At 45.0% G+C, this 14,799-nt stretch overlaps 2 protein-coding genes across 2 annotated transcripts; both read right to left on the bottom strand.

Annotated features, from left to right (window-relative positions):
- Positions 1–4,026: 4,026 nt before the first annotated feature.
- LOC133028861 (zinc-binding protein A33-like) lies at positions 4,027–5,433 on the bottom strand. The gene has a single exon (XM_061095888.1). It carries the CDS (start codon positions 5,431–5,433, stop codon positions 4,027–4,029), a length of 1,407 nt encoding a protein of 468 aa, XP_060951871.1.
- A 3,351-nt stretch (positions 5,434–8,784) lies between these two features.
- c22h4orf54 (chromosome 22 C4orf54 homolog) lies at positions 8,785–13,428 on the bottom strand. The gene has a single exon (XM_061095628.1). The coding sequence runs from the start codon at positions 13,426–13,428 to the stop codon at positions 8,785–8,787; it is 4,644 nt and encodes a 1,547-aa protein (XP_060951611.1).
- Positions 13,429–14,799: the final 1,371 nt, after the last annotated feature.

Raw genomic sequence — 14,799 nt, forward strand, 5'->3', positions numbered from 1 at the left:
CATGATGACTGTCCTCTGTTGATTGACACTTAGCCATACACATTTGCACCCCCAGTCAGGAGGATTTAAACCAGCAACCTTCTCCTCTCTCCAACCATCACTCCAGATATGTTTACTTTATAAACACAGCTGAGACCTCCAGTATGTGGCTCTCATTCTCCGATGAGAAGGGGGAACTCCACATGCTCGGCCACGGTGCAGCTGAGGCTATCTGCTCGCATGTCGCATGCCATGTTTATAAAATTGCTGATCGGTAAAGCTAGCCTCTCCATCTTTCTGTCTTTAAACGACTGGTCCTATAAAAAGCCGGCTGGGGAGGGCAATTTGGGGCTCAGTATCTTGCCCGAGGACACTTCGGCATACAGACTGGTGGAGACTGGGATCGAAACACCGACCCGTGATACCCCCTGAGCCGCAACAAAGAAACGCACTGTGTTTTATAAGTATTGTTGTTAAGTGTATTTTTCCTATCTTTGGACAGAGTCAGGCTATAGCTGTTCCACGATTTGCAGTCTTTATGCTAAGCTAGGCTAAGCATGTCCTTATCCCTCTTACCTGAACTCCATCTAGTCAGCGAGTAATAACAGACAGGTTTGGAAAAAGGGTCTCATGTTTATTCAATTTCAAAGACGCACAAACATTTTAACCAACAACATCTAATGTAATATTGCATTTTGTATTTGTGACACACTTTTGAACGACACTGTGCATTTGCAAAACACCTCTAAGTGGATAAAAAGACATCATAAAGGTGGACATTTCTCTTTCTCGACCCCTTCACCTCACATGTGCTCACCACTTCTTTCCAAGAGTCTCCAACATCCTCACGTCTCCTTTCCATGACAAACCTACCTACTTAACCCTGATTTACTGTCTGTCCACAAGGTTCATATAATAGTTTCAAAGCAGCAGAGTGGTCCAGTGACCCCGACTCCGCACAAAACTCTGAAACACTTAAAGTCCCAGAATCATTCAGGGATGCTTCATGGCATCAGGTTCCTCATGAGACCTGTGAAAAAAAGTATTTACACTTATACACACATGTCGCAATTACTGAAGTAAAAGCGTAAACCATCATGCTTGTTCAAAAACTGCTGAAATATCACAAGAAAAGTGCTGCAACAGGCAGAATAAAAGCTAATGGAAGGATTTACCATTTTATGATTAAATGATTGAACAACCTGTCAGCAAGAACAGTGAGTAAATCAGTTAATTGCAAAATAACTGGGAAAGTAGATTTTACAGCTTAGTTTATAGTATCAGGACACGTGCATCATATACAATTCATAAAATCTGGGGCTAGTTTGGGTTTGATTTGTCTAGTTGGTGACATATCAGCCTCCAGCCCAGTGTTTGACAAATGAGGCCAACAAGGGGAAGCAAACTACAATGGGCGGAGGGGAGGTCCACAATCAATTTGAAAACCAGAACATTTCAGCAGCAGAAACTAAAATCAAATGTCAGGAAAACCTTATTAATGTGTGTCCCTTATCAAATACAATCAAAACAGGATCTGTTGACACATACCGCTTCTTAATGAGACACATGATCTTTTCAAATACAGCGACCATTCTAAAACATATGTTGTCTCAGAGTTTAAAAAAAACATGGACTGTCCAGCAGGTCCACAGTCTGAGAATTATTACATACAAACAAATAACTCAGTATCAAATAATTCTGTTTCACTATCGCCATGTAGAAACAGTGACACACATGGAAATACATGTTGAAAGGGGGTGATTAAAAACCAGTTTGCAAATCACACAGCTACTGTTTCTCTATATTTGCTGTGCCTGATGGAGAGAATTCTGCAGCTGCACAATCACATTCTTTACATTCCAGTGAAAACAGGGAAATGAGCAAACTTGATCTTGTCACAAACACAAACTTCCTTCATGTGGTCACTGAATAAAAACATAAAAGTTCCCATTCAATACATCATGGCTTCCACAAACTGCGTGTCTGCAGGAGCATGGTGTGACATCTGTTGTATGCCTACCATTGTACAGGTTGAACTCACAAATTACATTATGCACATGAAGGCATCACAAATGACATATCTGTATATATAACCGACATTTTAATTAATTTCATGATTTAAATTCCAGCAGTAATAGATAGTTCAAAGTTAATTGCTATAACGTGGCATAAAAATAGAATCAAGATGGTTATCATAACTGTTTCCATCTGTTGGAGACTTGTCCAATCTTATTGTCTAAAATACACAACAAACATCATATTCATAATCCTGACATCATTTTTTTGTTTTTTATCAGAATTAAACCCTGATTAGTTTTGGGAGTGAGTGATTACGTACAATCAGAGTCAGTGCAATATAGGCCTGAGTATAAAGTAAGTCTTTCAATTATTTTTAATCATCTAGTGGTGCACTTGCAAATTGCAGCTGTATACCCTAACCTTCCCCTTCCAAACATGACAGAAAACCTGTGGTAGCCTTTAGTTGTCTTAAAAACTCAAAAAAGTGTTTAGTTTGTCCAGTCTGGGCTACTGTAAAAAAAAGCATACAGGATGCAGCCTGGTGAAGAGCCCGGAACCCGGAGCAGTCCAGCATCCACCCAGAGTTCAGTTCTGCAGGAAACCAACAAAACAAAACAGACTCAGTTCTTGTGAACACACCATGAACAGCCTGCCACAGGTATTTACATTCACATTGGGGAAAAGTTGAATTTGTGCACAGTATGATAGCATCGCAGTAACTTAAAGGGACGGCCACAACTGCTACTCACAGCTGGTTTTAGCCGCAACAACTTGCTAATGTTAATCACATTATTAATTGGCTCTATGACGGTTCTTTGAGACAAATTGACATTGAAACAATTTGACTTTGTTTGGTTTCAAAAAAAATATTCTCATGCTAGATATACCACAGATACACTGTATAGAGCTCTGATCAAACAACCTAAAGCCGTTTACAAACATGACCTCCAGGTAAAACTCAGAGGATTTGCAATGGAGTCTACCCAGAGTTTGCCTTTCACACATGCACAACACAGCGGGAGGTTTTCTGCACAGCAACAACAGCATCAAATCCTTTGTGTTATTCAAGAGAGAGGTGACGCAGCCGGGTGCAAAAAACAGGGAAGTAACATATTAACTCTGCTGAGGCGATAACGTGACGACAAACTCTCTTGACATCTTAACAAGTGTCTTCTACACGTACGGCAGCACCTTTTCCCCAGAGATATTTGTTTTCCTTAAATTTTTTTAATTTGTGTTTGTCTGTTCCATTGCATGTATGAAAGCAGCTAACTGTTTGTTCACATCAACTCCCTTAGACAACTACGCCTCATTAACTGATCTGTATAGAAGTTTATTAATGCCAAAATTATATAGCAAAAGCTGAAGCTTTTTCCAAACAAGAATTTGAGATTCAAAACGGTTCTGAGATCTATCAGGATTTCCAAACCATGCTTTATGAGATAAATCCTGATTTTATGTAATTTTATAGAACATTATCTGCAAATACTAAAATTAAAAAGTGCAGTTGGTCCATTAATCTAACTGGCAGCATTAAAAGTGTTGTAATTTGTAAATGATGACAATTTTCTAATTTGATTTGAAATTAACGGCAGTGATGCATTTTCAAAATGTTGAATTAGAATTTCAATGTCATCTTCCATTTTGTCTTTTAATTAGACTTTTAATTAGATTTCTAATTAGACTTTTAATTTTAATTTAACAGCGTCAGGATTGTATTTCTATAACCAACTGACCAAACCTTATAGTGAACAAATTTTGAACATGACTTGATGGTGATTTAATCATATCAAAATCATCAAATATCAGATTTTCCTCTTGCAGACTGATCCCTGTGCATATAGTTTTGCCACTAATATGACTCCATACTCAAAGGTTGATTTTGAGGGAAAGTGTTGTCCTGACAAAGGAACATTACGTCAAGATCACAATCAGATATCAGGTATTAGAAAACATTGTGAATATGGTGATTACTTACATCAAGTTATAAAATGTTATTGAATAGATTGTCATCATCCTCATAACTGTCTACTTCTTGAAGTGTACATTGACTGTCCTCGGTAAAACCCTCAGATGCACCGATGAAGAGGTGTTCATGAAGGGAACCACTGTCTTGGTGAATGTCTGTGAGAAGGTATAAATGTGTGTGTTTGTATCCAGGTCAGAGAACGACAGCTGACCTCTGTCCCAGTCCAGCTGTACCCTGATCCTCTGAATCGGGTTCTTCACTGAGAGAGTACGGTCGATTTGTGGTGGAGAGCATGCATCGAGTTTACCATTGTAGAACAATATTCCCCAGTGACCAGTCGGAAGAACTCCTTGCCTCCGGACAGACTCTTCTATCACACCCACTCCCCAGTCTGCATCATTTTGAACTTCAACAGTCCAGCTGTGAGTCCCCGAGTTAAAGCCCTCAGATCCCAGGACGGTGGTGTAACTATCAAATCTTTCTGGGTTATTCGGAGACTGGCTCTCCCTCTCTAGACATCGTACACTTCTCAGATCTGCACTTAGTAAAAGGTTTGATTGAGCTGTGTTTGGGTCGAGAATCACGGGAGTGTAGGAGACCATGTCCTTCATCTTGATCCATACACTGAAGGTGAGATTGCCCAAATTTTTGGACACGTCTATCAAAGCTCCAGAGGCCAGCTTTGGATCCTCCAGCAGATGGCGCTGCTTGACTCTTTCCACTGCAGCATTGTAGTTCTGCAGGAACGAGACGTCTGCAGTTTTCAGTTCCTCCTCTGTGATTCTGATAGTTTCTGAAAGAGCTGCTATCTCTCTGCTCAGAGCCTCAATCCTCTGCCTCATCACTCCACTCTTCTGCTCCTCTTCCTTCCTCAGTGCAGTGATCCTGGCTTCTTCTTCTTTTTGTAAAAAATTCTGAAGCTTCGTAAAGTCATCTTTAATCGTCTTCTCTATATGTTGGGCCTGGGCCTTAATTACCTTCGCTGTTAAATCCCAGTTAACCTTAACTTGAATCAAGTGCTCCAGTTTGTCCTGTAAGGGCTTTAAGGATGTCCTGAGCTGTTCCCTGTTGTCCTGTGCAGCCTCATCGATTGGTCTGAAACTGTGATTGGTGTGTGCTCTTGAGTCACGACAGACGACACACACAGGCTGCTGATTGTCCAAACAGAAGAGCTTTAGTTTCTCAGAGTGCAGGTTGCACTGAGCCTCAGTACCAGCATAGGCGCTCTCTTCCAGAGAAAGTTCCTGTAACAAGGCTTCACACAGGTTCCTCAACGCCAAGTTAAATGGCGGATCACTCTTTGAAGATCTTCTTTTGCAAACTGGACACTGGCAAACCACTTTGTCCGCCCACCAGGTCTGCAAACAGTCTTTACAAAAGCTGTGGCTGCATGACAGCACAACAGGGTTTTTGAATATCTCAAAACAGACGGGACAAGAAAAGTCAACGGCTGATCGCAGAGCCATGTTCTGTCATAAATTGCAGTAAAAAAAAACAAAAAGAGGCAGAGTGATCACAAACTCAGCCAGTCGTAGTTACTTTCACTCTGAATCCCACCTCAGTCAAACCAGTCAGCGCTGCACCGAAACAGCAACATTTCAATTTTCACTTGCAATGTCCCAAGCTCTTCTTACTGTATCTGTTCCGTCTTAGACAAAGTTCTGGGTTTGAATCCTATTATCCTTTCCTGTGCCTCTCACCTCAGAGAAAGAAGGTCACAAACTGTGTTTCCTTACAGTTAAAAGGGGAGGAGTCCTTTCAGAGCATTTCTGGTAAGAGATAATGGGCCAGTTTACGATTTACACGTATTCCTTATTGCCTTAGCTGTCGTTCAGACTCCTGTCTTGTCTGACAGACAAGTACAATCAATAAAGTTCAGGTTAAAGTCCAGGCAGCCAGACGACAGGTAGGCACGCAGCTCGGTCAGGTCACAGTTCCATCCATGGGTGTGTTGCATTTTACCTGCTGCTCACCTGCCCTGTCTGTGTTTCATAATCTGCACCACATATTTCATATTCAAAAACATACATGCCTGGTATGGACGATGTGCTATGGCTATATTCGATTAATCAAACCTTAATTCTAAATGCTACTTGCCATTAGAGTGAAAACTCAGTTGTTCTGAAAAGTCACACATGAGTTCTGAGTGACAGCTTGTGGTTGGCCCTCCTGAATTGCATTCATCTGTCTGACAGATTTCAGTCACAAACAAATCTCTGACAAGTTGTTCTTCACAGACACATGAATATGTTGTGGTGAAAGTGGAACTGTAAATTAAAAACAGCCATTGGAAAAAAAGGGCATTTTTGAGACTTTAATGCTGCATACATCCAACAAGGCCCAACAGTCTTCTTATGAAGCCACATTGAAATTCATTTGATCCAGATCTGCACCAAACTGCACATAAACTTATAACCTAAATTGTATGGATTCCTCTTTGGGTTATGTCTCATCCCTCCACCAAATGTCATGGAAATCAGTTCAGTACTGTTTGTGGTAAAACTTGGAATTCAATGCAATCAGCTCTATGCACTTGGGGGTCTTTCTACTGATAAAAGAGGTGTATTATAGGCAACATGATGACTGTGTTCTGTTGACTGACACTTACCCATACACATTTGTGCCCCCAGTCAGGAGGATTTAAACCAGCAACCTTCTCCTCTCTCCAACCATCACTCCAGATCTGTTTACTTTATAAACATAGCTGAGACCTCCAGTATGTGGCTCTCATTCTCCGATGAGAAGGGGGAACTCCACATGCTCGGCCACGGTGCAGCTGAGACTATCTGCTCGCATGTCGCATGCCATGTTTATATAATTGCTGATCGGTAAAGCTAGCCTCTCCATCTTTCTGTCTTTAAACGACTGGTCCTATAAAAAGCCGGCTGACCCTGCTGAGACTCTGACCTGCCAGGCAGCCTCACGATGTCCAGCAGCAGCTGAGGCTCTTGGTGTACACGCATAACAAACACCTGCCACTGCCTGACCTTTTACCATGTCCACCATGGTACACACACAGCACCTAGCCCATGAAGAATCTGATATCAACATAATCCTCTGTATCCATGCTGTGGTATCAAAATTCATAAACTAGTTCAGGCTGCTCAATTTGAAAACTTTGTAATCATATATTGTCCTTTTTAAATGCATGACAAATCCTAGAGTATGACTGGTTCGTATGTATGTCGTCATCCAAATGAAATGGTACTTGAAAACTGTTAATATGAAAATGGCTAATTTGCCTTAAGGCAAGATGTAAAATTGTAATATAGAGAGTGCACCTCCCATCCACTATGTACTTAGGGGGGGGGTTGGGGATAATATATGAGGTTTCTATGAAACACAAATAGTTGTAAGTATTACAGACATAACATATACAACTGAAATGGTTGAGCACATACCTGCACAGTCCCCTTAAATTAAATCAAGCTCCACCATCCACCCTTAATCAGGGATAGACAGAGATCAGACATCAGAATTAGTCTGATATGGATTATTCTGATAAAAAAAAATTCCCAGATCTGCTCCAAAACTGAATGGGGGGTTTACATGTCTCATCCCACATCACTCCACTGAGTTTTATGGAAATGCGTTTCAGCAGTTAATTTCGAAATTCTGCTAACAAACAACAAAACAAACAAACCAATTAACAGACCGAGCAAATACCCTTCTTTAAAAAACAACAGGGAAATAAATACATTTTAAACTCAGATTACCTTTTGTATAATGCTTTTTTCTAAACAACAGGCTGTTGCTAAATGTGTTATTCATTTATTTAGCACTGGGGGGGTCTTCATACTATGAACACGTAGAACAATTTTAACCAGGAAGGTAAAGGCAGTGCAGACCCTCTCTCTCTCTCCCGCCCTTTCTCTCTCTCGTATCAATAGAGCAACAATGAACTGCTATATATCCTTCTAATCATAATAATAATGCCAATATATGCCAATATACAGATAATTGTGTTTTGTGGGATCTTTTTGTAAAAACTGTTTTACTCAAATGGTCTTTTGACGAATTATTATAAATATTATGTTCATTCTGTTGACTTCTTTTGCATTTTTATTCTCTTTTCTACCTCATTCTGACTTGTCTGCTGATGTAACAAGGGAATGTCTCTGGTGTGGGATCAATAAAGTTGTATCTTATCTTATCTTATCTAAATGGGAATATAGGCAGCAGGGTTTGTGTTGGTAGCAATAGTACTGGTAGATTTGTTTGTAAATAATATATGTGCTAGAATATTGTCCCTGTACTTTTGTGGACATGATTTAGATCATCAGCTTAGATTTTGTCATATTTCCATTTCATAGGTGAAGGCTCAGAGTTGTTACAATACCCTGAGGCAGGATTTATATCACAAGATTTAAATTGTCTTAGGCGTATTACAGAAAGAGAAAACACCTACATATTTATCCACATATTTTTTTATTCTTTCCATTATTTATTTTAGTTTTCTGAGACAAATAACTACAAATAGTACTTGTTTGAAAACTAATATTCAAGACAAGTTGATACTTTTGTTTTAAGAGGTAACAGGCCAAAACGTTTGGGACACCATGCATGACCTCCATTTAGGACTGCAGAATATTAGTCATAAAACAATCCTTAGTAGAAAAAGTCCAATGAGGTTCTAAGAGTTTCCTCTCACGATTTCTTTTAAGGTAATCTGTGATTTTAATAGATGATAGATTTTAATATTGAAATGCATTTAAACAATAATAGATTATTTTAAAATCAGTCCAACACCAGTCTGACTTAGTCTCGATGACAGGGTAAACATTCAGATCCACTCACCTGTCCAGGTGAGCTGCTGTTTATCTGTGCTCCACCACGAAGCTCATGGTGGTCCCATCAAATGAGGGCGGGGCAATGATCCGGGGCCCCTGCTGGGATGTAATGCTGATGACCGGCTGCTTGACGCCGGAGTAGCCCTGTAGCGGCCGGCTGGTATAGGCCTGCTGTTGAGAACCAGGGGCCGCCTGGGGAGACTTCCCAGTTGCCATGTAGTAGGGGCTCTCCATGTACATCCCCTCGGTCTGCTGGGACATGGCTTTCTCGCCACCCTCCATCCCCGGCTGCATCGACATCTGGGACTGCACCAGCGTCCGGGTCGGGATCATTGAGGGTGTGGGCATGAAGCCTGGGTAGATCATGTAGGTGTGTCCATATGCTCCTGGACTGAGAGCCAATGGTGACATTGGCATGGGCACCGGAGTCATGGGAGCCTGCGGCATGGGCACATCCACATACTGGCCTGTTTCTGGGTCGAAGAGGCGCTTGGTGGCCGGCTGCACAGGAGTGTCCACCAGGTAGTAGTTTCCAGTGGTGGGATCCAGGAGCATCTTCCGCTGGGTGGCCTGGAAGGGGTCCATGGTGGGAGCGGGGGTGATTGCCGGGGAGAAGCAGTAAACGTGTGGCTGACTGGGGGACATGCCCAGTGGTAAGGAGTGGTAGATGGTAGCAGAGGGTATCTCTGGTGAGCATGTCTCCATCACGATGCTGGAGCGTTTGTGGGTCTGGCTGTGGTCCTCATGGCCCCGGGCACCGGATCCAAAGTATCCTGGAGGAGTGGTTGGGTGTGACCGAGCGGCGGATGAATATACGGAGGTTCTATCAGCACAGGGGGGCTTTTTGCAGCTGCTGGCATGAGACTTGACCGGAATGGTTAGATAGTTCTCATTGTCCTGTGAAAATCTGTCCACCTCCTTCGATTGAGCTCCATCGTTTCCGCTTCCCCTTTGCTGGCAGATTTTTGATGACACGGGAAGCTTGGGGGACTTCGGGACAAAGTTTTTGGGGCTGTAAGGTGTTGGTGTGGCTGCGTTTGACTGAGTCACCTTAGCGGCTGCGGAAGCTTTGAGGCTAGAGCTGAGGCTGAACTTGTTTTTGCTGCCTGTGGTGCCAGTGGTTTGTGCTGACTTAGCAAACAGCCTTTCATCACGGCCACCGAATGTCTGAAATCCCTTGATAGAGTCTTTGTCCTCCCGCCGCAGCAGGTTCTCACCGCTAGGGGACGCTGTTAGTGCGGGTGGTGTCTTTGTTATGTTGGGATAGGAGTCTCGTCTCACTGGCTGGTACATGTTGGACCCTCTCCCTCCGTCCTCCTCGGGTCGTCCATGTCCCTCGCTGGCTAACATCGAGAGCACGTGGCTGTCTGTGAGGGGCTGCAGCTCATTCTTCCTTTTCCAATTATTTTTCTCATACACATAGAGCTGCTCCATGGTCTTCACGGCAGCCTGGAGTTTTGCCAGAGCCCCCTGGTTTGCCATTTTGGATTCGGGTTTCTTATCTGTAATATCTGATGTTTTTTCCTGTTTATTTAAAGCCATTCTGCTTTCAATTCTCAAACCAATGTCTCCCTCTGGGGAATTATCTGAGGCTGCTTTCCCTGCTGCCCACTGCAGTAGAGCACCTTTGGCGCCCTCTGGAGACGCTCTGTCAATGTCCAAGGGATCCTGGTTAGACAAGTCAATATCACCACACTGTTTTCCGTTATTGTTTGTATTCACGGACTGACATTTTATCACTATGGGGGACACAGAATTGGGATTTCGACTGGGCGTTTGCTTCTTCTGCTCTTGGTGGTTGTCAACCGATGCCGTGTTAGATTTATTGTCATTGTTATCCAAAGAAACAAAGTGATAGGAGCTTTTAAGTAGTTTACGCACGTCCCTCACCTGGTGAATCGGCGTCTGTAGTTTCCCTATATTGTCTCTTATGTCTCTGACCATGAAATGCGGGACTTTATCTGAGCACTCACCCTTCAGAGCTGCAGCCAGCGCCTGGCATTTGAAGTCATCTGCTCTGGCGAGGCTGGCCGCGTTACAGCCTATATTAGGAGCGCGGAGCTTGGACACGCCGAACGGCTCCGCTTTGTTGTCCCTCACGCTCCTCAGGTTGATTTTAATCTCCGGAGATTTGGAGGTAGCGACGCTCCTGGAGTCCGCGACGTATAAAGTGTTGTCGGAGCGCGGTTTCACGCCTCCTCCCTCGCCGCACGGAGAATAACTCCTGCTCTGCAGCTGCTGTCCGACCTCTCCGTCACCGCACGGCAGTTGGATACTTGGCACAAACAAATGAGACATTTTAGTGGGTTTGCCGCTGCCCGCCGTGCGCTGATCCCCGTCGCCCTCTCTTTCCTGAGCCTCCGGCGGCTTCTCCTCCCGAGTTTGATCGTTTTTACGATCCCTATGAAACTCTAGCTCCTCGTCCCTCCAGCATCTGAACGCGCTATTCTGGCTGCGGAGGAGCGTGCTCCGGGACGCTTCCAATGCGCCTTTTTTAGGATCGATTCCAACTTCGTTTGCCGGCTCCAAATGAGTTTCTGGTGCCGGAGCGGGCGCGTCATGTCTCCGGGAGTCGCTCCTGGTGTCGCACGATCCGCTGTCCACAAGGTCCCCTAACTCATCCACGCACATTATGGCGTAGTCGGAGCTGCTCTCTGAGAACCTGGAGCTCTGTCTCTGCAGCTCCCTGCTCCCCTTCCCCTGGTGACTGTCGCCCTCCTGCTGCACACAGCCCGGAGAAGGCGCCCGGTGCCGCTCGCTGATCTCCCCTCGTTCCATCTTGCGCTCCTGCTCGAACTGCATCTTCTTGGAAATCACATTTTTAATCAGGCTCGAGGCAAATATGGCTTTCTTGTGCGTGTCCTCCATGGTTTTGGAGGGCGGCTTGCTGGCCCCTCTCCTCTGGCTGCTTTGCAAACTGTTGGTAACTTCATCCGTGGAACGTGATCCTGCGGCGTTTTCTGCGAAGTCCGTGCGCGTTTCTCCACCAGGCATTCCCGATTTGACATTGCATCGGAAATTCAGGGTCTCCGTGAGTCGGATCACCCCACTGTGACCCTGGCTGAATTTCCCCATCAGCTCTATTTTCTTGGTGGAAGACGACGCACCATGGGGGTTTCCACTCAGAGTGAAAATCTTGCCGGGTGGCGGTTTGATGCTCGCCAGTGCAATGTCCTTATAACCTCTATTGTCTCTGTTTTTCGCTATTTCAAAGGAGGCCGTCGAGTTTCGGTGGGAAACAACACTTTGGTCCAGTCCCTGGGACATGTTCATGTTGCCATATTTCAGGTCGACAAACGTGGACCACCTGTTTATCCCTAGGCCATGATCGGATGCAGAGGACTCGCTGGAGGTGCTGAAATTGATGGCATCGAAGTAAGGGTACGCCAGGCTCTTGAAGGTTCTGGCTGTCAGGTTGCGCACCTCCTTGTCAGCGTCGTCCAGCTCGCTGACGTTGCTGGACGCACCGCTGGAATACTCAGTGAACTCTTTCCCCTTTAATTTGCCGCCAAAGTGCACGCGTCCTGGCACAGCTATGAAGCACTTCGCCCTGTCACACAGCGGCTCTGTCTTCCCATCAACTCCCCTCAACACATAGCGACCCAGGTCTCCGGAGCGCCCGGTATGATACAGAATATTCCCATGTTCTTGGATCGTGCCAGGGTCATTTATAGCTCGAGAAGTGGCCCTGATTGACAGGTGGATCTGTCCCCCGCTGTTTCCACTGCACTGCTGCTGCTGCTGCTGCTGCTGCTGCCGCTGGGGCTTTGACACACTCTCATCTGAGCTGGTGATCTTGGCCGAGTCGCACGGATCACTTTCAAGCAGAGTGCTGACTGTTGCTGCTGCGCCCTGGGAGCGAGGCTGGCCGCCGGCCCCCCTCTCCCCCGGGGCCACGTCTCCGTTGAACGAAGCATAATCGACAAAGGTGTACACCTGGTTGTTGTCCTCCAGGTCCCAGCTGCTGGAGGAAGAGCCCGCTGCGAGGTCGTAGTCCCCCTCGTGGTCGGACAGCTCCGAGAGCTGGATCTCGTGTGTGGTGATGTAGTGAGACTCGTCCTCGGTTACGCACGGGACGCAGTCATCAGAAAGCACCAAACTAACACCATCCTCCTCTTCATCATCATCTTCATCATCCGACTCACTTCTCCCACTCAGATAATTGTCATCACAGTGTAAAACACCATCTCTTTTTGTCCTCAAGTCCTCGTGTTTGGACACATCCGGCTGCGTAATGGCGCGCTCGCTTGGGTCTCCTGATTCGAGACGACCCTCTGACTTTGCGTTGAGACCAGGAGGAACTGATGATGATGATGATGAATCAGGGAGACACTCCTCGACAGCTCCTGCACGTTTATCAACCCCGGAACTCCCTTTCCTCTCAGAATCAATCTCTGCTTTATTCGCCAGCTCATGGGTTGGTCCCGTTGCGCACGGAGCTCCCGCGCTCCTCTTGTCAATAAGGACAGACATTGGGGTTCTCAAACCAAAGCAACAGTCTTTCCCAGCTTTTGCCCCTCTTGTCTTCACGTCCACGGACTCAAAATCGACGTAATCGATTTCGTCTGGCTTCACCGGGACACCCTCGCCTCCGTGCGCCGGTTTCTGGACCAGATCTTTCATCGCCCGGTGAGTCGCCGACGTCTCCACGCAGCTTTGCTCCGTCTCCATGGTTGGAGTGGCAGGTTTTAGCTTACATTTGGTGTCCCGACAGACAAGAGGCGACAGAGATGGACTCCCCCCCACACCACACCACACCACCCAGGGTCCCCCCCTACGTCCTCCAGACAGTGATGGTGCTGCGCGCAAAGCTCCTTGCCTGGTTAGACAGTCACTCTGATGACACGGAGGCGCTCCAGACATTCCAGCTCACCGTGACATGAAGGCCAAAGCCGAGGATCTAAAACGGAACAGAGACATTACCAACTACCGTCTGGCTTACATGGGTCTCAAGATGGGGGCCGCGGACCAAAGGGGGGTCGTTGAGAGGACCCTTGTGCAATACGGCATTCCTCTCTCTTGGTTCCCTCAGGAATATTTCAACTTCTGTATAATTCTCACAATAACCAATTCAACTATAACGCGGAAAAGCTTAGAAAATAACTTCAACCAGTCATATTTAATTTTTTGTATTATTTTATTTATAACCACACCTGAACTATCTCTAGACATATACCAGTGTTCATATGGAACGTGCAAACCGCAGCTATAAGAGAAAGGACAGAGAACTGGTGAAAGGTCTGAGAAGAAGAGCACAACTTATAGATGGAATATCTGCAGAACAGATCAGTGAGGTGAATGGCTTACAGAATGAACAGAGGAGCCGCTGCAGGCATAAACATCTGCATTATCTTTATGTTTATAGCCTCTGGATGTTTCATTGAGGGAGAAAGGGCAAATCCAGCTTTTTTTTTTACACATTGGAGAAACTATGATTCGAAGCAGATTGTGTATCACATGTGTTAAGGCATGTTCGGAGGGGATCTCTGAAAAAAAGGATACATGCCTCTGCCGACCAGTCAAGTTGTTGTTGACATGTCTTTCCTTATTTTGCAGGTTTCTACTATTTTGTCTATTATGGGAAGCTGACCTGAGGCTAGAGTTGAAGGACAAAGAATGGTGTTTTCTGCACAGATGGTGATTGTGTTGCTCTTCCTCTGCTGTATGTCTACTTTATTAATGTTTAATTGAAAAAAAACCAGTCAGTCCCTTGTGTATGTTTGCATGCTTGGCCAATAAAGCTGATTCTGATATAAAACAAACTTGTAGCCACGACTGGAGACAGTGTTTTAAATATGCATTTTGCTACAACGAAGCTAGAAATTGGAATGCGTCACATACACAATCACCACAGCTTCAACCTTCAAGGTGGACACCCAGAGAACTTCCATGGATCCAGAATCCAGCCAAATCTGAAAGATGATCACAATCTCGCCTTTGGCTCTTGAGTCATGGCGTTAAATATTCAGTTTGTTTTCATGACTTTATTATGTCAAAGTGAAGCTGAACTTTGACCTTTTGGATATGAAATGACTTCATAAT

The sequence above is a fragment of the Limanda limanda genome, chromosome 22 (assembly GCF_963576545.1).
Source record: "Limanda limanda chromosome 22, fLimLim1.1, whole genome shotgun sequence".
NCBI lineage: Eukaryota > Metazoa > Chordata > Actinopteri > Pleuronectiformes > Pleuronectidae > Limanda > Limanda limanda.

Coding starts and splice junctions, on each gene's coding strand:
- c22h4orf54 (XM_061095628.1), bottom strand. CDS start 13,428: ATGGAGACGGAGCAAAGCTGCGTGGAGACGTCGGCGACTCACCGGGCG.
- LOC133028861 (XM_061095888.1), bottom strand. CDS start 5,433: ATGGCTCTGCGATCAGCCGTTGACTTTTCTTGTCCCGTCTGTTTTGAG.